General features: G+C 41.1%; 1 protein-coding gene across 2 annotated transcripts in view; it reads left to right on the forward strand.

Annotated features, from left to right (window-relative positions):
* Positions 1-23,913, forward strand: part of LOC102308014 (corticotropin-releasing factor receptor 1) — a 95,879-nt gene that overhangs the window by 23,520 nt on the left and 48,446 nt on the right. For both annotated transcript variants that reach the window (XM_005913776.3, XM_042223251.1), the window contains exon 5: positions 19,883-19,968. In XM_005913776.3, coding sequence (XP_005913838.1) covers positions 19,883-19,968 — 86 coding nt within the window. The remainder of the gene's footprint in view (positions 1-19,882; positions 19,969-23,913) is intronic.

The raw sequence follows: 23,913 nt of genomic DNA on the forward strand, positions 1-23,913 counted from the left end.
GTGTTTGGCCTGAGTGCAGAGGTGACTGATGCCCTGCATCTGCACCATATCGAGACCCGTTTGCCTTAAGGCGCTCGTGTCACTTTATTACACGTCACGCTGTTCAAGATGGCTCTAATAAAATCTTGGTCTCCATCTTTGTCAGACACAAAATTAATTCAAGCCTGTGAGATTGTGAAAAGTGGAGCAATGCTCCAAACATGACGAGTTTTTATCATGTTTTGAAATCTGATGCTTGACATTGCCTCCATCATATACAGTTGAGGTCAGAAGTTTACGTATGCTCACTTTGGGCGTGAACGTCATGCTCTTTGAGCTGTTGTTTTTGACTGTGTCTGCAGTAATGACTGTACCGCAGATAAAGGTTTTTAACAATCTTTTATTAGTCACTGACTCAGGAGACTCGGCTGTGCTTTTGCATTTGGATCTGACAGCTGCCTTTGATACTGCTGACCACAACATCTTGATCTCGCGACTTGAGCATTGGCGCATCAAGGCCATTAGAGTGGTTCAGGTCCTGTCTGACAGGACTTTCTCTGTGAGCTTTGGAGATTTTATCTCTTCTTTAGCTCCCCTTACTTGTGGTGTTCCCCAGGGATCTATACTGGGACCAATTTGATTTTCTATTTATATGCTGATAGAAAATATAACATTTCTATCCATCTATACACCGATGACACTCAGATCTCTCTTCAACTGAAGAGACACTGTTGTGCTCCCTTACTTCAGTGTCTCGGTGAAGTTAAAGCCTTCATGGCCTCTAACGTCCTTAATTTTAATGAGAACAAAACTGAAGTGATAATTTTTGGACCAAATGGCAATTCCAGCACTTCTCATTTGAACCTTACCTTTTACCTTTTAACCTTCCCATTTTAAAAGTCTTGAGCCTTTTATTAAGTCGCACACCAAAGATTTGGGGGTTATATTTAACAGCAATTACAAACTGAGGCTTTTATCTAAGGTGAAATCATTTTTATCTTTTAAAAACTGTGAACGGGCGATCCATGCTTTTATTACATATCAGCCGGACTATTGTAACTCCTTATATGTTGGAGTTAGTCGGACCTGCGTTGCAAGACTGCAGTTGATCCATAAGCTGCAGCTCGTCTTCTGACACAAACTAAAAGACGTGAACATGATGCATGCATGCTTGCCTGTCTTCACTGGCTCCCTGTTCACTTCAGAGTTGATTTTAAAAATGTATTTATGACTTTCAATGCCCTGAATAGACACGCTCCTGGTTATTTGTCTAACCTCTTGCAGCCTTATGCGCCCTCTAGATCTCTTAGATCAAATGATCTTTTGCCTTTAGCCAAACCAGGGCCTAGGCTGGTTCACAGAGGCGAGCGTTTGGGGTCGTAACGCCTAAACTGTATAATAATCTACCCCTACACATCAGACAGGGTCCTACTGTCGATCGTTTTAAATCTCATCTTAAAACACATTTGTATTTACTGGCTTTTAATACAGTATGAGAGTTATTCGGTGTTTGGTACTAATATTATAAGTTATATGGTACTAGTTATTTTGTATTTCTGTACAGCACTTTGGTCAACGTTGCTGTTGTAATTAAATGTGCTGTATAAATAAATAAATAATAAATGGCATCTTTAGTGACTTTAACAAAATAGAATTGCACAGGTCGGAATTTATTTAACACTTTCTCTCATCCACAGAAGCCAAAATATATGCATATACTCACTTAAACCTTTTAATGAGAGCTGAAAAGTTCTACAATGTGTTTTAACTTGATGAGGCCAAGGCCTTTTAACCTTTCGTTAGTCATGATGATTGGCTACAGCTAGTAGTTCTCTTTATAAGATAAAAAGGATTTGTTTGACAGAGCACACTCCTCTGACCAACTTAGTCAGGAACTTAGTGAAGATCTAAGAAGGGGAATAGATTTGTAAAAGTTACGAAGGTCTCTCTGAGCCATTTCTTGGCAACCTTGGATTCCAAGATCATCAGATCAAATAACTGTAAACGGTCACCTTCAGCTGTTTAGGATTTGTGGGAATAACCCAAGAACCACCAAGGCTCAAGCCTGCAATGAACTGGAAACTGTCAGAGAATGGGTGTATAGCACAAGCACAATGCAGGTCATAATATTTGTAAGATAATCCATTAAATAATGCTTCCCAAAAGTGTAACACCACAGACGGGCTCGGGTATACCAGCGTAGCTGCTAGATTCTGCTGTAAAACTGAACTTTTAACATGAGAGCCTGTAGGTGTGACTCAATTTTGGAGACAGCCTCAAGTGGCCATTAAAGGAACTGCAGATTAATACAGTCTATGGTTTTACAACACATCGTCATCCCAACACCTAACATATCGACACTATGTGACAAATCGTCAGTATGTTACGCGTTGGAAATGATAACTCTGGGTTTTAGAAACGAACTTCAGTAAATCCAATCCTTCTTTTGCCTTCAACCCCAATTGTTTACCTGCATGCAACAAATTCCTGCTTAAACATCACTGTGCAATAACCCACGAGCTACGAATTAAAACCAGAAAACTCTTGTCTATTTCTACAGATGCTGCATGTTCAAATGCAGATACGTGTTATTGGAGCTTATAACCGCTCCAACCAAGATTATTATAACTAAAACCAGGACTACACTTCAATATAACAGCTTACCTAATAACATTTTCTACTTGTACTACACTAAAATGTGGCATTAATGTGCACACAAAACAACAGATGTGAGATTGGTGTTTTGAAAAATTGTGTTTGTGTAATATGCATGTCCTCTTTCATGTAGCCTGAGAGCTTCATAAACAGGTACAAACCGCAGACAGATGTCAGCAGCTGGTTTATGCAGTCTCATTATGAAGCCTCGAGCTGAGTGTGAAACACACACATGCACCGTGTAATTCCCATTTCTGACTGAATCACTGAATTCTTACCCAAATTTCCAAATGGACTTTTTTCCCTGAGTATAATCCAAAGTGAGTTACTGAGCCGAGGCCAAATCGAAGGTCCGCTTTTCTCAGTCACTTTTACAGCCCTGGAAGTCTTTTGCAACCACAGAATGCAGCTTTTCAACACGTCCTTATCTTTCAAACTATCTGTGGGACAAAAACCGAACAATAAATCATGTTTCACACTGATGATTGCTTTATGCATTTTCTATGAAAAAAAAGATAATTTAGTGTCTATCTCACTGCTGTCTGGACTACTCTAACATTTCAACACACTTAACCCCATCTCGTTTAGTGTGACCTGTTGAAATAATCTAGCCTCATTTCTACGTGGAAGAAGAAGATGAAAAGATGTAAAATTAAATGTAATGAGTGGGAGTGGATGGGGGGGGTCACGTCTGAAGATCAAAAAGAGCTGAATGCACTTTGGTTAACCTTCCTGCTGAGACTCGGCAGCCATGTGGAGTGATCAGCACGTTCTAATCATTACAAGCCCTTCACTATCTCTGATGTTCTCTCGGATGATTACAGCATGTTGTCAAACATATGCACGGAGGGGATGGCAGACGTCCGGCGGGGGTGTTGTCCAGCCCGCTCAGCCGCTGAGTTTGACAGGTGCCGTGGGCGCTGCGTGCCCTCCTCTCGGCTTAGAATAACTATCTTTGTTGTAGCCCGTCTTGCCCCACCCGGAAACCCCTTCAACATTTGTAGCCGAGCTTGACTTTCCCCTAATGGTCCCCAGAGGGAGGCCGGTGGATTTTAATATGTATGTGAGGAGCAGCTTGTGTGGCTTTATGTGGATGCTCATTTGGCTGTCTTGCTATAAGATGTCGGGTTTTGTCAGTTAAGAAAAATGAAGAGGAAAAGGAAGGCGGAGGGAGAGGAGGAGGCGGACATGTTATTTAGAGCAGCGCTGGCAGTTGGTGGCACTCGGGTGGCAAAGCCCTCTGCCCCGACTCATCCTCCTGCTCACTCACAAGAAAAGCATCTTTTTGTTGAATGGGCTCGAGCTGGGCGGGGCGTTCATTAAATTTGAATTTATGAATGCATACGTGTGTGTGTGGAGGGGGGGGACATCAAAGATAGAAAAGGCAAAAGGGACGTGATGTGCATACATGTTTTCTTTACTCTCAAGTGGTCTTACATGCACTAAGACATGGAAAGTAAATTATTCTTCTCTCTGCAGAGCTTGTTTCAAAGCAGGCTGTGCAGTCCTCTGAAAACCCTCGAGGTGATTCGTTCCTCTGAGCCAGAATACACAGCCAGCGTGAAAACTGGCATCGGTTACCTTCAATAACAGACAGTCTGTAATTTTCCATTTTGGCCGACTCGAATGTGTTTTATTTATGATAAAAATGAGGTGGCGGCAGACTTTTTCCAGCGTGTTTTCAGGTACAGCTGCTCACCTGAATTCTGTGTGGATTATTTCAGAGTAGGCGTGTTGGGAGATTGTGGAAAGTTTAATCGATGTAGCTGCTGTGTGTTTGTTTCGGAAACGGTCTCACTTCTGGATTTATGAGTTGTTTGGGGAGAGATTTGTTTTGGTGGAGAGACTCAGGATTAGTTCCTCTTTTACTAGAGGAGGAGGGTGTATTATGATCCATTTAAAAGTACAAAAACCACAAAAACCTCACTGTAAAAACGCTCTGCCTGAAGTAAAAACATCGTTTGGCCTTATATAAGTATGGAAATAGGTTTGTGTGTTATTACTGTGTGGCATACGCAATAATGTGTAAGCAGGCATAGCTTTTAGCTGTTTTATAAGCAGAAAAATCACTTTTGGTAATGAATTCATCTTCGTCTTGTGACTTTTTTCATTGTAACAATTCGACCCTTAAAATGATGTAAGTGAAAGAACATTTAAGTAAAGCAGGAACAGATTTTTTAAAATAAATCTAATTATTTGTGGTGATTTATTTTCTGCAATACTGTGAGGAAGTTTATGAATAACAAGCTTGTTACACACTCTTGTACTGTGTGTGCAAACTGGGAATATATGAGTAAATATAACTAGTGACTAAACATGGTCACATCCTCCACCTTTTACTCCAACACATGGTTGTGCGTGAGAGGTTGTAATTATGATGCATAGTTTGCAAATGGCTTTTAACACCTAAGTGTCTATTTTTGTTTTGTACCTTTCAGCATACAGGTTGCCTGCTGAGCTATTCCCACACCCAAAACAATCATTCCTTTATTTAATGTAAAAATGATACCTTCACAGACAGTTGTCCTGTCAGGGATTCACATGAGAGAGAAACATAAAGGTGCAACTCCACACTCCAACCACTCCCAAGAAAGCCCAGCAAAAGGCAACTGAAGCAGCAATTTATTTGACTTCGGACATGAACTGTGCCCAAAACAACAAACAAAAAGGTTTCCAATGTTCCCTAAGCTTCCCTATTAAAACAAAAGCAAATAAAAGACAGTTTTCTAACCTATGCTCCAAAAACATGAGAAAAAGGGTCAACAAAAAAAGGGCTTCTCAATCTGCTGCTCACTATATACAGTGAATACCAAAATTACAAGCAATGTTTAAACAACTATATACAAAGGCGCTCTTAACTCACACAGGGTATCTCAGTAACTGACGGCTCACACATTCCAAAACACTACAGCTCAGGTTTTACACAGAAAAAGCTCAAAAACATGGACAATGAGCTGGCACTTTGGAATCAAGGAGAGGGCGAGGTGGCCGTCTGCTGGAGGTTAAGTACTGGGGGTGATCAACCAACTATCCAATCCCAGGACAGGAACAAACTCCACCCAACGACTCAGCAGGCACACCCAGGTGTCCACCCCTGAGAGAGAGAAAAGGGAAAACCTAATCTGGGGAGTCCCAGATTAGGTTTAAATCTGGGACTCCCCACCATTTGACCTTACAACTGAAGAAGCTTCTCGGATGAGAGGTGAAACATCTTCAAGCAACTTAAAGAAGTCCAGACGCTTTTCTTTGCAAGCTCCTTTGACTTCGATGACCTGGATGACTGAGAACCTTCACAGACGAAAACCTACAGCCATCCTCTGGTGGGAGGAGTCACGCATAAATCACAAACACTGAATCATAACAGTTTGCAGTGCAGTAAAAATGATTGCAAATTGCAGGCTTTTATTTTTGGCCCTGATGATGCCCATTTGGTGATACTTGACATAATTTTGAGTTTATTTATTTTTATGCATGTGAATGTAGAATATGGGTAGCATTCATTCATTTTTAGTACAATTATTCTAAATGTTAAATGATAAATTTCAGTCGAATAAAGTATTTAATTTTTTGGTTTTCAAAGAAATATATACTTTTTTAGGAATATTGTACATGTATTCAAATTGTTAGATATTTAAAGGGTTATAAACTGTAAAGTACCTAAAAATTCTAGGATATTTTATTTATATAGCACTAAATATCAGTCACCTCAAGGTGCTACAATAATAGAGTGATATTTAGATTCCATGTATATCTTCCCAATTTCCCTATGTGTTGTGTTGTGTTGTGTTGTCAATCCAAACAATGGCAGCAGGAAATAGTTCTATATCACCTTATTACAATTCTTCAGTAATTTAAAAAAAATACCTTCTCTGTAATTTGTTTTTTTGAAGGAAACCTAAATATTAACACAACAGCTGAGCGAAGCACACTCAGCAGTGGGGTGCCACAGGGTTCTATGCTCGGCCCCTTTCTGTTTTTAAACAAAACTAAAGCACCATCATTCTCCCTGTTCATTCCTTAAAGTCCATTTTTGTGAACAACACATTTATACACAGGCTTTGACTCTTCTTCAGTCTGATCTCTAATTATCTCTTCGTAATCACAGACTTGTTTTAAAGGCAGACAAGACCAAGTACACGGTGCCAGCGACAGCTCCCCCATTAACACCACGGTAACTCCACAATACTGAGTCATATAACGCAAACTGTTATTTGTGATTCATATTCAACATTAGGCTGAAAAACAAAAGTTTTTAAAGTCTTGCACATAATCAAAGGTTGTTTGTTCTTTTTCAAGTATAAAACCTTTCTGCTGCAAGTCGCACCACTTTCCGATTTAACACTAACAGCTTGATAAAAAGATCTTAAGCTATTCATTTCTAAAGTTTTAGCTTTCAGTTTCCAATCTACCTCACATCAAGTGTCTGCTTAACCTTGGATGCTGCTTATGTACGTAAAAACCTTGGCAGAGCTGTTCTTTCCCTGCAAAGTAGAGTCCTTCACACCTTGTTTTTCCCTTTTTTATTTGATGTTTTCTATGCCACTCTTCACTGTTTTTATTATTACGACCTCGCATTAATGGTGTTTGATGATGGTTTCTTTGTCTGATTATTATGCTTTCGTCTTCTCTGCACTCTGAAAATGTGATCTCAGACTACCTGATTAAACAAAGATTTAATATGAATAATAACATGGTAATATCTTACTGTAGCCGCAGAGGCTCTGAGCTGCGTGCACACCAGCACGGGCATCATGTTACTTCTGAGATTTTTGCAGTTTGTTTTGCTCTACAGCAGCACAGAAAACACAGTAGTTTGCTCTCAATTAATGCAAATAATATGTTCTTTTCTACCCTGCTGATGCTCGCTTTAATTAGACCCCTTCTCCAAATGCACAGAGGAGGAAGATGCTTCTTAGCTGCAGCCATTGATCTGCTAAGCCAGTGTGACTAAATTTGGGTCAGCATATTTGCCTGTGTAGTGGTGTGCAATTACGCCAACATTTCTGCTCTGTTATGCGTTTTCACCCGCAGAGAGGGCACGCTCTGGGTGTTTGTTACCGAGCTGCGTGTTTGTCTGGCCTGCGGTGTATGGAAATAAGATGAAAAGAGGATCATTTGGCCCCCGGGCGTGGAGGGATACCTAAAGCTCCTGTTTCCACTGGGAGGATTTATCACCTGGCTCAACCCATATCACTGTTTTTAACTCCCATTCAAACAACAATAGGAGGTCAGTGAGAAAACACAGAGCTGATATGTACGATGCACTTTACATCTCTTCAAGCACTCAAATCGACTGTGAGCTTTCTAAGATGCTCCAGAGACGGACCTGTCCGCTGTTATTATAACTGCTGGCAAATCTCCAGTTTGGCTGAGGCCTCTGTGTGAAGTCAGCAGTTATTTCGGGACCTTGAGCTCGTGACCCGTGCAAAAGGCATTTTACGATTCTGTCGATGGCTCCCAACCCTTTGAAGACTGCAGGAGAATGTTAATAAAGTGGTGCTGCAGCAGTCTCAGTAATGTGACCGCTGTAAAAGAAATGAGAGGAACAACAAGGGTCTCATATTATCTTTAGTGTTTTTCACTAGTTTTTGTTTTTTAATTTTATTTTTAATTGAGTTTGAAGGGAGCAATTCAGTTTAGTTTTTATTAAATTTACTGTTTGCTTTATTTGGGTTTTACTATAATGTGGGGGTGTTTATCAGGGGCAACATTTAAGGAGTTGTAAGTGTGTAAGGTTAAAGCAAGATTTGGCAGGTGAAGGAATCCCATGATCCAGTGTAGCAGCACGGAGGGAACAACGAGACTAACTACCAGATTGATTTTTGTTTTCCTCTTTTTGACAGGCTCTGATCAGCTTACCTGACATTTACTGCTCGTTCTGGATTTGGCTAACTGCATCCTACAATATATAAGCAGATGTTACGTGATCTGCAGTGGCTGCTTTCCAACCCGTGGCCAGTACAAAGCTAGCATAAAGGTGAAATTTGGCAAGTGAAGCTAAAGAGCATCATCTGCTTAAATTCAATCCCTTGTGAGCACAGTGAGCGCGGATACCACATGCTGCCCATCACAAGGCTATGCTCCATTACTCCATTCTCATTCTTCCTGTTAAAAGGGAGATTTTACTTCCCACTATCGCCAATTTCTTATTCATTTTGGTTTGCCTGATCGTTGGGGTTTTCTCTCTTATTGTAGGGTCTTTACCTTAAAATATAAAACGCCTTGAGGCAACTAATGTTGTGTAATTTTGTGCCATATGAATGCGCCACTTTGTCACATTCATGCATTAAGCTGTACCTCTGGACCATTTTTTTTACTGCTCATGTCTTTTGGAGCACTGAATTTGATCGTCCAATATGTCTGCACTCTGCTAAGTGAAATCCTGCTACTTAAGCACTTAATGAAAGGTATCTGTGTCTTGCCTATACAAGCAGATGATGCATGAGCTCTCATGGCTGCTGTCCAATGCTGAACTAGTTGAAAGCTAAAAAAGTGACACATAAAGAGCATCATCTGCTTTGCTGCCCTTGAACCGATCTTCAGCAAGCAGCCTGCCCAGCCAACATAGTGCATTGCTGTAAACATTACCATAGTACTGATTTTGTAACATAGCTGTTGGATTTATTACAGATTTTATGAAATGTCACTTGCTGAGCCGTCCTTACCTTTGAACACGATCTCTTCTCTTCCTGTCACATTTCTCCATGTCTGAGAGTGAAGTGAAGTTCACACATTTACATTTTTTTCTCCCTGGAAAATAAATCAACTTTACAGATCCTGTGCCAGAATGGCAACGAGCCAGGTTCTGTGTTTGGTGGTTTCTGTTGAGCTGTTAGAAACGTTGCATTTGAAAATGACCTGCTACCTTCTGTAGCACCGAGCCCCTCAAACTTTAGAGGGTGGCTGCTGCCTTGCTTCTCAAGAAGCTAATACTTTTCTACTTAATAACAAAGGTTATAACTTTTACTTAAGTTTACAAAGCAGTAGTTTGCTATTTTGCAAAACCCTTACTTAACACAAAACAATCTTTAACCTCCTCTCCAGCATCATTTTTCATATAATACATCAGCATCATGGACACGAATGTTGGAGTTTTTTTTTCTTTCTCTTGGTTACATGTTTAAAAAAACGTCTTTAAGCCCCAGTTATAAGTTTTACGGTGCAAAGAAGACAACCTCATCATGTATCAAGGTCTCCTCACACACTCACAGTGTTGAACACATTGACAACAACTGTATTTTAAAAGCAAACTACTGTTTAAGTTATTTTCAGTCATTATTTCTGCTTTTAGTCTAGTCCTAGTTCAAATGAACGCGCTGACTGCACAGTATGTGTGTGGCAGACTGCAAATTTAATGAAGTGAGAAAAAGATCTGTCCAAGGAGCCACAAAAACTGGGCTCCGTCTTGCCGTTACCACACAAGCGCATTTTCTTTGTGGAAACAATCCCTGTGTTGTAACAGTAGTTTAACATTTTGGGAAATCCACTCATTCGCGTTCTGAAGAATTAGTTGATAGCTCGGTATGAATCTCACCTCTGTTTGTTGAGCGCGAGGCTGAAATCAGGGTATAATTAGCCCCGGCTTAGCACAGAGACTGTAAACAGGAGGAAACAGCCAGCCTCAATCTGTCAAAGTGAAAAAATACACCAATAAAGCTCAAGCTCATTAGGCTCCCAGTGACACTGTGACCTTTGTGCTTTCACTACGCTCCGTAGCAGGCGAGGGATGTCAATGAGATCAATGAATCCATAAATAAAAACGCAGCCAATTCCTTCCTGTTGGGCTAATATGGATTTTGGGTTGCGGACTTCTGCTGTGAGTTTACCGGACGCTTGTCCATTTTAAAGTGAATCTCCAATTAGGAAATAACTAATGACTTACAGGAGTCACCTGACGTGAAGCATTGCTCAGTCAGGCTTCAGCGCTTGAAGCGACGAGGAAACCTTTCCTGTTTCAGTTTTGACTTTTAATGTAAAATTCTGCAGCATTTTGTGAACCCAGAAAACATTTTTATCCCTCTCTGTGCTGTTTTCACGAGCATTTAAGAAAATCACATGGCTCAGGTTTTGATTTTTGTCTCTGATACCAAACACAAATTCTCATTTTTGCCTTAAAGCTGAAGTGAGGCCAAATGAAAGAGCTGAAATGTGTTAATTATTGAGCTTTAGAGGTTCTGGCATGTGTGTTTTCTCACTGCGGTCACAGCCCAGTTAGCAGCTTTGAGGAGTGAAACATTTTCCTCTCACATATCTGAGCCCATAAGGAAACAGGCTTAGTGCGTCTGCTGGAAACAACCAACAACAATACTGCTGCCTCTGTGTAGCGTGGGCGTTAAATCCTCCTTCATTTGATTCGGCTTTTGAACTCGCTCATGCACACTGACAGCAAACTATGTCGGAAATAATGACACAGATGCATAGAAATACTTCTTTGTCATATAATAGTAGTGTGTGTGTGTATATAGATGTGGTCTATTTTTATAGTAGTTTAGCAGTATATCAGATACATCACCAGTAATCCCTCTGTGATGTAGTGCCTGACATGCTGTGTGTGTTTCAATAAGCCTTTTAAGTTAAACATTAAAGTGGGAATGATCAATAAGTGACAATGTGAAAACAACTTGCAAACCCCCCTCCCGGCTTAATGTTTGGCTTCTTTTATTTACTATTCTGGTTTGTTTCCTGCAGATAAAAGCAAAAAAGCTCATCCTTAGAGTTAGGATAAGGAGCTCAGTCATTCAGGGGGAGCTCAGAGTAGAGCCGCTGCTCCTCCACATAGAAAGGAGCCAGCTGAGGTGGTTTAGACGTCTAATCAAGACGCTTCCTGGACGCCTCCCAGGTGAGGCATGTCTGACCAGAAGGAAACACTGGGGCTGGATCTGGACCTGCTGGAGAGATTATGTCTCTGAAGTGGCTTGGGAACACCACAGTGTCCTCCCAGAAACTGGAGGTGGTCTCGGGACAGGGAGGTGTGGCGATCCAAACATTGTCTTCCTGTCACATAATAAAATGCCACCTGCGCCTCCCCGTTATGTCCAAGGTGTCTTTTTGTGTCAGTGCTTTGATTCAGTAGTAACTGCAGAGCCTGTGTTAGGAGATCAGAGAGACGGCGGATGGTAAAAGTCACACTCACGGACGTAGTTCGTATCCATTTGTGTCCCGTGTGTTTTGCACTTTGCTCTGATTGATTTCCTTCTTTTTTCAGTGCCTAGATTTGGGTACGTAGCTCAGCTACTTGATTAGGTTTGGAAGAAGTTTGCAGGTGCAGTAAAAGATGCATTTTCTGCTGAGTCAGCTGCTCCTGTGACAGCGACTGAGGAACTGAAATAAAGTCAGGAGAGCAGAAAGAAAAGGAAGAATGGATGTGAAGCCCTCAAATTGCATTTGGAAGCTTCAGTCAGGAAAAAACAATTTAATAAATGTTTGGCTGCAAACAGGAGAAGAACAGCAGTGAGCACACTGGAGCAACCATCTTGGCACCACCACCTTACAAAATCAAGTCCTCATTTAAATTAATTGGGAGAGAACTACAACTTTTATTTTGATAGTCACCATGTAGTATGATTATTTTTTATTGCTTCAGATTTTTGGTGGCTTTGCCCCAAAATATGATTTCGAAAAGCTTTTCTCTGCAGGTGATACTTCTGCACCACATGCTCTCAGTTTTATACCATCACAGTTTCACAAAGGACTCAAACCACAAACTCATCACAGCTCTGAAATCCACACGCTAGCTATGATATGGATAAAACGAGTGTAGAAAAACAGCAAGTTCACTCATTCTTAGATTGTACGTTTCCCAGTTCAGCCTTTGATCCGATGTTAGTTTTATCTAAAAAGAGCCAAGCAGCTAATTTAGTTCTGTGCAGATATCACAAACACATCCATCATAACGTTTTTAACCTACTTTATTCATCCACATAACACAGCAAACATAAAAAAGTGCAAGATGTGCACAAAAATTCAGACATACATTCTTAAATCAGTCCTCAACTCCAGTTCTTGCTTACAAAGAGCGAAAACAAACCTCCCTCTATTGTATATATAATTCAAGTTTAATGTATTATTATTACCAACACGCACACAAAAACACCACCATAATAGCATCATTTTAAAAAATGTCTCTATAACATACGCACATAATGAGCCAGTGGCTCGTGCACATTTGCTTAACATGCAGCCTCCGTATGAGACTGCGAGGAGACACAAATCTATGAGAGGGTTTTGTCAGGAAAGAGCAATCAATGCAAATATTGTGAATGGAGGAGCAGCTGCAGAGAAGGTGTCTATACACATATATTGAACTTTATGCACTTCAAAATCCAAAAGAAGGTCTGCAAACATAATTTCTTTCTACAAGTTAAAAACAAAAAGGTCAGCATGATGTCATCAGGGGTGAAGTAAGGGGGTGGAGTCTTGTGATTCTGCTGTGCTGCTGTTTATTTCACAAAAGTCCAAATTTGGTCCTTTTTCTTATTTTTAATATTCGTAAACCAAAACTATTCCAGGCATGAACTGTCTCCTTCTTCTCGCACGTGTCAGAGAAACATTCAAAAACAAATCAAAGAGTTTATTCATTCTGTGTGACGGGGAAATATTTGCCAGTTGTGTATTTCAGCTTCTCGCACTTGCACACTGAAACAACACAAATTTTCCTATAAACGTACCATATTAACAGTGCCGGGCATTAAATCCACCATAATGTGCCTCCGTAGTAAAGCTCCCCTCACCTCTTCTCATGCAACTTGTCGAGCGATGCCAAGAAATTATCCCGAGCTACTTAATTCCCTCATTACATAAGAAATGCCTCCTGTGTTACTGAGGTTTAACAGTCATAAATCACTGTGTGGTCCAGTGCCAGAAAGAATTCATTTCAAGGTCATGCTGCTTAATTTGAAAGCTCCACCATTTCTACCTTTAATCTCTTGGCTCTGCATGAAGGTGATGTCTCAGTGCGGTCGGGTTTTCTTTCTGCTTTTACACACTTGCTTTGTAAATCTTTGTTTTTGTTAATGTGCATTGTTTTTTTTCACAAAGTGACTTTATTGCTTTGACTTTAATAAATTCAGATTATGTGTGACCAAGTGCCCCGGAGGAAAGTTGTGCACTCATGCAGTGCCATGTAAAGAAGCTTTGTTATAAAAGAAAATGTGTCTTCAATGAGAAGATTTTGTTTGGCTGTGCAGTGAAAACGTGCAAAAAAAGCAAAAAAACTGATTTTTACAGGAATGAAAACACTGATAACCTGTTGTTTATGTGTCCACATCTCAGTAAAGGCTTACTTAAAAACCTAAAAACTATGAATTATGTGCATGGTCAGTCCATTAGGCAACTTTGTCGGTCTTAACTTTTGACATTGACGTAATCGTCCACAGACAGATTTTAAAGCTCTCTAGGATATTGCATTTGGGGTTTAGGGAATATCACAAGCTAGGTAATCTTGATTGGGGATGACAGTCCCTTTACACTGTCAACATCCTATTTTTAACCAGGTCATTGCACATTGTTGCCCTCAGGCAACCCAATCCGATTTTATCTCTTCCCCTCCCTGGACATTTATGATTATTAAAACATGCATTTAGGATTATCAGCCTCCATCTCAGGTGTCCGCATGCACACTGACGGGAACGCGTTTGATGTTTGTTATTTCTGTTTGCCTTCATCTTTCATCTTTTTAGCTTATCTTGAGGACGGAGCTGATAGAGGGGGTGAAAAATAAAGCTTATGCTTATGTGCTTAATTAAGACTGCAGTTCCTCTAATGGCCACTTGAGGCTTGCTGTGAAAGCAGGTTAGTGGCTTGTAATCACATGGGTGAGGCTCAAATTGAGAGGTGTGCCTACCTGTAGTTTTCTTTATCCCTGCTCTGCTAAAAGTGGGATTTAGTATTTTAGTAGTAAAATCTAGTGTAGCAGAGCAAAGGAAAATGAATGAGCTCAAATAACTAAATATTAAATAAATACGATGTGATTTGTTTCATAAGTTCCAGTAAGAAAGATTAAATAAGATGTACTTTATCACAAAAGCTCCTCTGGAGCTTCAATTAAATAGGATAGTTCAATAAAATATAATATATGACAGCACAGAATATCTGAATAAGATAAGAAAAATAAACTTGACCAGCTGTATCCTGCTGTGTATAAGCAGATGTTATATGATGAGGCCATCGTGGCTGCTTTTCAGCCTAAAGCGAGAATAAAGGTGGAATTTGGCATGTGAAGCTAAAAAGCATCATCAGCTTAAATTCAACCCCTTAAACTAACCTAACGGTGTGCATGGATGCCGCATGTTGCTTTGCACCAGTCTAACATAAGTGACCAGTCATAACACTTCAAACTACCGTAATCTGCAGAGGTGTTAATGGAGCTGAAGGCTTGACGGGTCACCCTGCTAACTTTAAACCTGAACAAAAAGCTGAGTTGTACAAGAATCGCCTGGTGTGCAGATGTTACGAGGGGCCTGTGTATTTACAGGGGTCCTGACCTCTGTAAACACTGTCTTGATGCCTTCATAGGCTCAGTCACTAGTTTCAGGTCATATTGAATAAGTCATGAAGTCCATTTGGGAACTTATCGTCATTATTAGTCTGAAACGAAGGAGACCTCCATGTCCAATGAGCATGCAGCGTCCAATAAAAGTGTTTGCCTCTGGGCTTTGTAACGGGAGCTCACCAACCAAAAAATGATGCCACGGGGGCTACGTCCATCTTTTACGCCGTTAATGATTTCCGTTAATGTCTGCCTTTGGGTGTCTACTAGTCCTCCTTCACCTTTGATCACCTGACTGGATCTCTGCTCTGTGTTTTTGGCATCGATGCTTTTTCGAGCATTTTTGTGTGATTTTAGTGGAAAGATTTAGAGGAAAGAAGAAAAGTTCCATTGTTTATGGATGTTGACAGCTTTCTGACATTCAGTCTGAACAACAAAAAGTCCACTGTCACTGAAAAAGGTGTCCAATGACCCTTGGAAGCGACCCGCTCCGAGATCGGGGTCAGACCTGTCCATAAAAGTCTGGAAAATGTTTTGAAATGGGAGAAGTGACACGTGCATACGTGACTTCACTATCAATTATCGCCCGACGGAAAGTCTGACCTGAAGATTGAGCTGCGGTCCCTAACAGCGCCCTAACGTGATTACGTGGCAGGCGGCATATCTAACTTCATTTCAACCATGATAATCATCAAATTAACTGAACCACAAGCGTACATTTCAACGTTTGATTCACACACTCGCAGCAAGCTCCTGCAGCTCCCCTGCAGGTAGCCCCGCATGTCAAACACCCACTCTAAAAAGAGTCTCCCTTCAACTTGAAATGGCCTCGTTTGAGGTCTTTCAGTTCCACGATGTCCCACTTGACGGATTTAATTTCCGTCATCTTTAGAGATAATAAATGTGAAATGACAAATGTGAAATTTGTTCCAGATTTACCGTGTCCTGTGCTGTGACACGGCGCGCCTGAGTGGAAAAATGTAATTTTACTCATCATTTGTCAGTGCCTCCATATCAACACCCCCTCCACACACACACACACCATTCACTTTGTATTATCCAGCAATGTGGAGAAATCATTATTTGGGACTCGCTTTGATTTTTACCCTCAAGTGACCAAGACTGAGTGACAGTCTTTGTGTTTCTCATTTCTGGATTGTTTCCTTCATCTGTGACAGATACTCTAAGTTAATCTGATGCACTTATTTTGTTTCTGTTTTACTTCCATCCATCCAGTTACATCCACTTCAGGATTATGGGGGTCTGGGGCTTTACCCCAGCAGTCATAGAGCAAGAGGGATTCAAACCCAGCATCTTCATGCTGTGAGGCAGCAGTGCTACCCACTACACCACCACGCTGCCCTTATTTCCCCTTTGTTTGTGTCCCTGAACACTTTTATTTATCTCACACTGACTTGTGTCTGTGCAAAATCAACACATTCCCCCTTTAAAGGGGTGAAAACGTCTGAATTTGGATTCTGGCATCAGTTTGATGCTCACTCCAGAGAAACGCGTTCAAGTCTTGCACATCGAACATGTTTACACTTCATTGTTATTATTTTTTAACATGTTATTGTGTATTTTGTGTTCTTTCTGGGTACCCAACACCCAAAAGCACACAGCATCATCAAGGACCACAGCCACCCAGCACACCAGCTGTTCTCCTTGTTACCATCTGGCAGACGTTACAGGAGTCTGTGTTTTTACCACCTAGCCGTACGACACCTCAACCACAATATTTAAACACACACACTACGCTCCACAGGATGCACGCAGACGCTGTCCTACAGTTTCACAGATACATACTACGCTCTGCACTGGTCACGTCATTTTTATTAGTATTTAAATAGAAATAACAACCCTTACTCCGTGCAGTCCTGCACTAACTGACACTCAAACTTTGTGCTGTTCAGTTTGTACTGCTGCTCACTCCTGACACTTTATCTCATTTAAGATTTCTTTTTCTGTTTATACAAGCGTGCACATGTATTTATACTTAGTCTGTTAACATTTTTTACTATATTTTTTGCTGTGTTTTATAAATATTGTGTTTTTTTATTATTTTTACTGTACTATACTGCTGAGTGACTGTCTTCTGCTCGTCAAATACATTTCATTGCAATGTTGACGCTGTGCTAACTTGCATATGACAAATAAAACTGAACTGAAACTGCTTCTAAAGTGTTAGCCCTGCAATTGGTTGGTGTCCTGTCCAGGGTGGACCCCACCTTTTGCCCTACGACAGCTGGGGCAGTCTTCAGCCCCGCAGCAGTTAAGAAATTGGACGGATGGATTAATAATTGTCATTAAAACCAGCTTTCATGTGTTCATATGCCATCTTGTCCTGGCTGATGAGTTTGGACACCATATATCTGCTGCAGACACAAAACATGCTTCTTGTTTAACTACTTTACTTTCAGAGTCGTGCTTTTGCAAAAAAACGTGACAGCTGGTGTCCTTGAACACAAACAAACAATTTTTCATAACTGTCTCACATTTTCTTCTATGAGACTCAGCTGTGCAGTGTGCTCGTGTCAGTTCAACATCGAAATGTAGACGAGCCGAACCTCTGACAGTCATTACAGGCGGGCTCTCTGTGTGGGCTCTCAGTCGTCCCGGTCATGTTAGTCTGGAGTGGTTGAGTCAAAGGCAGCTTCTCAATCCGCCTTTATTGGCCTGAGCTGAAGAACTTCTGAATAAAAAGTGAAACATGTTCAAGAACCTAAAAGTTTCAATGCCTTTGAAGGTGTTACCAGTGAGCGGATCCTGAAGTGAGACCCAAAAGAGAGTGATTTCCTTTCAAATGGCTTTATTTTGCAGACTGAGCAACATGAGAGGATAACTCTGAGAGAGAAGGAAGGAGAGTCAGTCCTGACAGAATCGGACGCTGAGCTGTTCATGAAATGTTTCAGGAGGTGATAGTGAGACTTGGTCAGGATGTTTATTTGGGGAGAGTGAGCCAAATGTGAGAGACCGGGACTCCACCTGCAGATGGAGCTCAGATGAATCCAGCTCGAGAGATTTAGAGATGTTAAAGCACAACAGATGACCAGTGCAGGACCATGACAAACAGAAGTCTGGCTGCTTTTGACTCAACCATCTTAGTCCATAATCAGCGGCTCTCTTCTGTTTCTAAATCCAAACATCTCGTTGTGGATGTGTAATTGTTCATGTCCAGGAGCAGCTGGATTTAAGCAGGAGGCAGAGATGATTCAGCAACACGATAAAACAAACCGAACATTTCTGAAGTGGCACGTAGCCGATAGGACTGCACAGTTTGTGCTTTCAGCTAAACCTGTAAACTTAAACAGATCAAACTTTGTTCACTTTATTTAATGATCTCAGACTCACCTCTGTCATACCTGCTGTCACCTGCACCTTCGCACTCCTTTGGCCTGAACACCTTGGGGAGCAGATGGGTCGCTCATTAAATTCTTCAGTTTTTCTTACGCATCACTTCAGAGATAATTGTCTAAATTATTATTTACTGAGCTTGTCATATTATTGCAGATTTTTATTCCCACCACAAAGAAAAAACAACCACTTAAATATCCTCGACCTCCGTGTGTGTGTGTGTGCGTGCAATTCTTGAGTATTTATGACTATATCCACTTTGACCTTTGACCTATTTTAATCTGAAATCGTTTTGAGTGAAAAGTATGATCTTCATTATGTGTTTATTTATTTATTTTTATCTCTGACCCATTTAATTTTACATATGTGTGAATAGTATCATTATTATTTACTCCATAATCCTCAATTTTGCAAACATTAGACCAAAGGAAAGCTATTTTATTTTGTATATTATTAATAGTCACTTTATTTTAGGCCACGTGGATGCTTCGTATATTTTAGAAATGCTGGATTTATACCATAACACATAGACTGTTGACATGTCTGTGCTGACATTGCATCAGGAGTTCTCCACATGCAGCTCGTTTGACTCTGAGAGCAGTGGGAGACGGCGAGCACCTGCACCCTTCAGTGCCTTTCTCGTGACTGTAGGATGGGCTAATTGGCTTGGGATACACAAGTCCGCAGGGCTCTGCAGGACACATATCAAAGACGGATCCACATAGGAGACAGGAAACAGGGAAGGAACTGCAAAGTACTTTATTTTCTGAATATCTGCCAGAGTAGAACAGGCTGTGGAATTCGATGATTGGCTAACCATGGTAGACCCTTCTCAATAAACTGAGAAGCTCCCTAGAGCCCAGCTGCTGCTGCTGCTGCTGCTGGCCCGTCTTCCACCGTGTTTGAATTTGCTCGTTACAACTTACCCCCCGGGGAGTGCTTTGTGTCTATTTTTTCTGCATGAATCTGTATTTCAATAAGTGATTTTCCAGAAGCTGCATCTCCGTTTTTACCTATTTTAAAGTTTTAAATAGTAATAAAACTGTAATTCAGGAGTACAGTTCTGTCCTCAGCTCCAGCGTCTGAAACAACAGGATGGACGTGAAGCGTACGTCATTTGCGGCTAAATCGTGGGTCTCAATTTAAAGAATAATAACAGTGCTTAGGCAGAAGGGTGGTAGACTGTTCCAACAGCAAACATGTGAAAAATCACAGCTTGTGAGACTTTCTCTAATGATATCTCTCCCTATTAGACTCAAAGCAGAAAAAGGTCACAGTGCCACTACGAATCGAGCACAAATTCCCATCTAGGGACACGAGGCCAAAAAGGAAAAGGCAAAAAAAAATGTGATAAATCAAACAGAGTCTCCTCATCTGGTTTTTCTTCTTCTCTTGCTCTCTTTACAGATAATGTTTATAGGCGATGTCTTGCAAATGGGACGTGGGCGTTGAAGGGGAACTACTCCATGTGTAAGGCCATCCTTCACGAGGAGGTAAGAGTCAGCTGTCTGCATGTGTCTTGATTAATGTGGCCTTTAGGGAGGATCCTAAAAGTGTGGAGCCTACTGCATGGTAATCAGACACAGACGAAGGCAAGGTTAGTGGTGGAAGACGCCGCTTTGCTTGAGGCTTACTGGAATATTTATAGTAAATATGACTTCGGGGTTTGTTTGCCTGCAGACAAAAGAGCGAAACATCACTGAAAATACGGCAGATTGCCCCAGAGCATCTCTTTAAGGAATCTACTTGTTTTGATTTTTGCACTGCAGCGTGCCTTTAATGTCACCTTGCCCCAAGTTATTGAGGCGTCGCTGGTTTCAAATGTAGGTGGAAGCTTTAAATCAGCTTATCGACCTGCAGCTTTTTCTCTTCTGAAACACGGGTTTCATTTAAAAGAAAAGAAAACTTCCTCAAAAGAAACAACAGTGATTTTTCTAAACAGCATTGTCCTCCGGTGATGTGAGCGACTCGTGAAAGCCGAGAAGACAACAGCCAGTCAGCACGCTGCTGTTATGGTCCTGCTGTGCTCTACATTTTAATCATTCACGTTTTTTTCTTCCACTTTTTCTACTCATTTTTTTTTTTTTGTTCGTATTCGATGCGTCCTCGTGCAGTGTTTTGAGTGTTGTAAGTGCTCTTTTTTCCCCCCTAAGGACTGAATGGTCCTGATAAAAATGCAGAACATGCTGAACCAAATCGAGCAGGAACAAATACACATTTCAAGTATCATTTCAGGGGGTCAAGTACTGCACTAGACCCCCTGAAATTACAGATACACGCGAGGCAGACAAATGCACACTAGGTGACCATTGTCATTGTTGCTTTAAAACACCACCTGGAGCAAAGGTAGATGGTAAGATTCAGCTTTTAGTTCCAAAGTCGACAGAAGGTTGTGTTTGTTCGTTTGTGGGTTTCGCTGCTGTTTGGCTTCACGTGCTTTTATTCACTTCACATACTTATTTTTTGTGCCTTCACTTTATTTCCACCATACAGAGCGCAAAATATGGATGTATCCACTGTCACGTTAACTTGATTTATCAGCCTTTGTCCTATTAAGCAATCAAGTCCATGAAGTAATTCAGGGAAGCATTACTGACGTCATATAGAGAGGGAGCAGAGGATCGTTTTCCCACAGAAATCATTCTGCAGCCACACCAATGTTCCCCTGGTGGTCATTAAAAAGAAGGCACTTATTCATTAGCTTCACTTTTCAGACCTGAAAGACACATCCGCTTTCCATGTGAAAATCGAACACCCAGTCCGTTTAAATGTGATGGAGGGGATCGCAAACAAGCATTTATGTCTTATTGACTCTATTTGCATAATTGCGTGAGTCCTCTTCTGTTTCAGTGCACCATGAAAGTGGCTACTGCATTTATGCGCGTGCTCCTCTGTCTTCTCTGCCATTATCACATCTTTCTGAGAGGATGGACGGGCAGAGCAGCAGGAGAGAAAAGCACTGATAGTCCTAACTAACCAGAAGCTAGTCTGGCTGAGAGCAGTCAGCCTGATAACTGACAAAAAGTTGGAGTCTAAATCCTAATCCTGCATTATGGGATAAGACCAATGCTCTTTTAAAACACCAAAACAATGCCGGCTCTGCTCTCAGTGCTGTCATCTCACTCTCTCAATCCCAATTCCACTGCTACTACAGAAGATTTTAAACCTTAAATTGGCTTAAAATCTATGATTCTTCTTTTTTTTATCAGTGCCGTAGTGCTTAGAAATCATAACTCCATCACAATGAAATGTTAGGGAATAGTGTCAGCTGTGGAATATACATCTGCTGAGCGCTCAGAGCAGCCAGGAGGTGCCCGCCTAATTTAGTCGGCTTGATTCGGTGGTTATTTGATTGTTTATTTTGCTCAATATCACCCTAAGAGAACGGGTGAGGAGAATAGAATGAATTTAGAAACAGGCGACAAGTCACTTTTTCCTCCCGGTGTACAAAAGTTAAACCAAAATATCTTTAGAATATCTCTAAATTTGCAGTTATTTATTTATTAACCTTTATTTAACCGAGAAGTGAAACTCCTCAGAGTGAGCAAGATCTGTTTTGTGAGAGTGAGCCCAGATTTGAAGCATTAATCTTGCATGTTTTTTGATGATGTAGTAGAGAACTAATTTCTGAGGTATTTCTGGCTTTGCTTTCCTCAGACATCTGGAGGGGCTGATAGTAGAACCGCTGCTCCTTTGCATTTAAAAAAGCGAGGTAATTCAGACTTCTAATCACGATCCACCCGGCTGCCTTCAGTTGGAGGTTTACAGGCTTGTCTAGCTCACAGAAGACCCAGAGGTGGACCCTGAACATCTCGCTGAGATTATATATGCAATCGTCCCTGTAAATGCCTCAGGATCACCCAGGAGGAGCTGGGAAGTGTTGCTAAGGAGGAGGGCGTCTAGACTTGTTTAGCCTTGGAGGGATTTCTATAATGCCATTCTTACTCTGAAATAGGGGCTCCATTAACACATTCGCCTTACACGTGAAAGATCCCCAGTTTGAAACTGGGAGCAGACACAAACCCAGCTTCAGTGCATCACAAGCTCAGCTAATTGGGAGGTTTGCATCAGGAAGGGCGTTTGGTGTCAAACCTGTGCTAAGTCAGCATGTGGATCCATCTGCTGTGGTGACCACTCGGGAAATAAGGGAGCAGCAAAAAGTACCGTCTCCATTCTTCCTCTTAAATACACCCGCCTGTTTTTCTATCCAGGGAAACGACTTTTAATGAGCAGAGCGCCATAAGATTATCATCACTGAAAGAATCAAAGACGTCGGCAACAGTTCAGGGGAGTGAAAAAGTCTGCACCGAAATATTCAGCTGGGAAAATTAGCAGCAGGTACAATAATTGGAAATATTGATTCAGTGTTGATTGAAAGGCGCTTTCTCAACATCAAAGTTGTGCCTGCTTTGACCCCGAGGCAACCTTTCCGACCTCAAGTCAATGCCGAGAGCAGAGCTGTTTGCCGGACACGATATGTGTGAACGATTCAAATGAAAACGAAACAGTTTTAGTTTGTTGAAATTTAAAATATTACCCCACTCTCTGCAGGTTGTCAGCGCCACATGAAACAGAGACACGCTTACTTTGCCGCTGCATCACCTCTTATTTTAATGTACCCTTTTTAGCATTTGGAAACGTTTGCAGAGTGAATCTTAAGCTGTTGTGACTGACATAGGCTCTGTCTTATTTTTGGAATATGTGCAGAATGTGATTTAGTAAATAAGTAAGACCATGCCTGGAAAAGAAACATGAGCAATATTACCGTTGGATTTATAAAACATTTTGTTCTAACCGCCATGCATAAGCTTGTGCAATCTGCATAACATCCCTACTTCTGTATATAAGGAAATAGTTGAAGCCCAGGTGACGTAGAGAAAAATGTGAGGATGTTGCGAGAGAGAAGCCTGCACCTCTAAAGCACGAAAGTCCGACTGAAGAAACTGAAATGATTGTGTCCAAAGAGGAAATCAGAGAAAGTTGAGCTGTTTTTTAAGATGTTAAAACATTTAAGAGAACGTCAGATAAATATTCTTTAAATGGAAAGGTTAAAGCCGACACCTTTCCATTTTGGGAATTAAAGTATCCGAGAAAACCAAATTAATGACCAAAAGACAATAATAATTGTTGCACACTTCCAGGCGTGCATGAGTTCAGAATCGTTCTCTTTACTTGCTCATTTGCAACTGCAAATACAAAACACAAGCACTTCAGTTTAGTGTAGCTGCACTCTGCAGGCTATCTGTGCAGTAAAACACACAGGACCCCAAAGCCGCCCGATTCAGTGCCTGAGTGAGCGCCACCAGTGGGAATCATCATTGACCAGAATATTCTAGCTGGATTGCCAGTGAGCACAGTATGTGTCAAAAATAGTAATAAAGAACTGAATGCATAACGTAACAATGATAAGAATGCCAAACACATGAAATTATGGAAGG

The sequence above is a fragment of the Haplochromis burtoni genome, unplaced genomic scaffold, assembly GCF_018398535.1.
Source record: "Haplochromis burtoni strain Fernald_Lab_line unplaced genomic scaffold, NCSU_Asbu1 Contig_6, whole genome shotgun sequence".
Classification (NCBI taxonomy): domain Eukaryota; kingdom Metazoa; phylum Chordata; class Actinopteri; order Cichliformes; family Cichlidae; genus Haplochromis; species Haplochromis burtoni.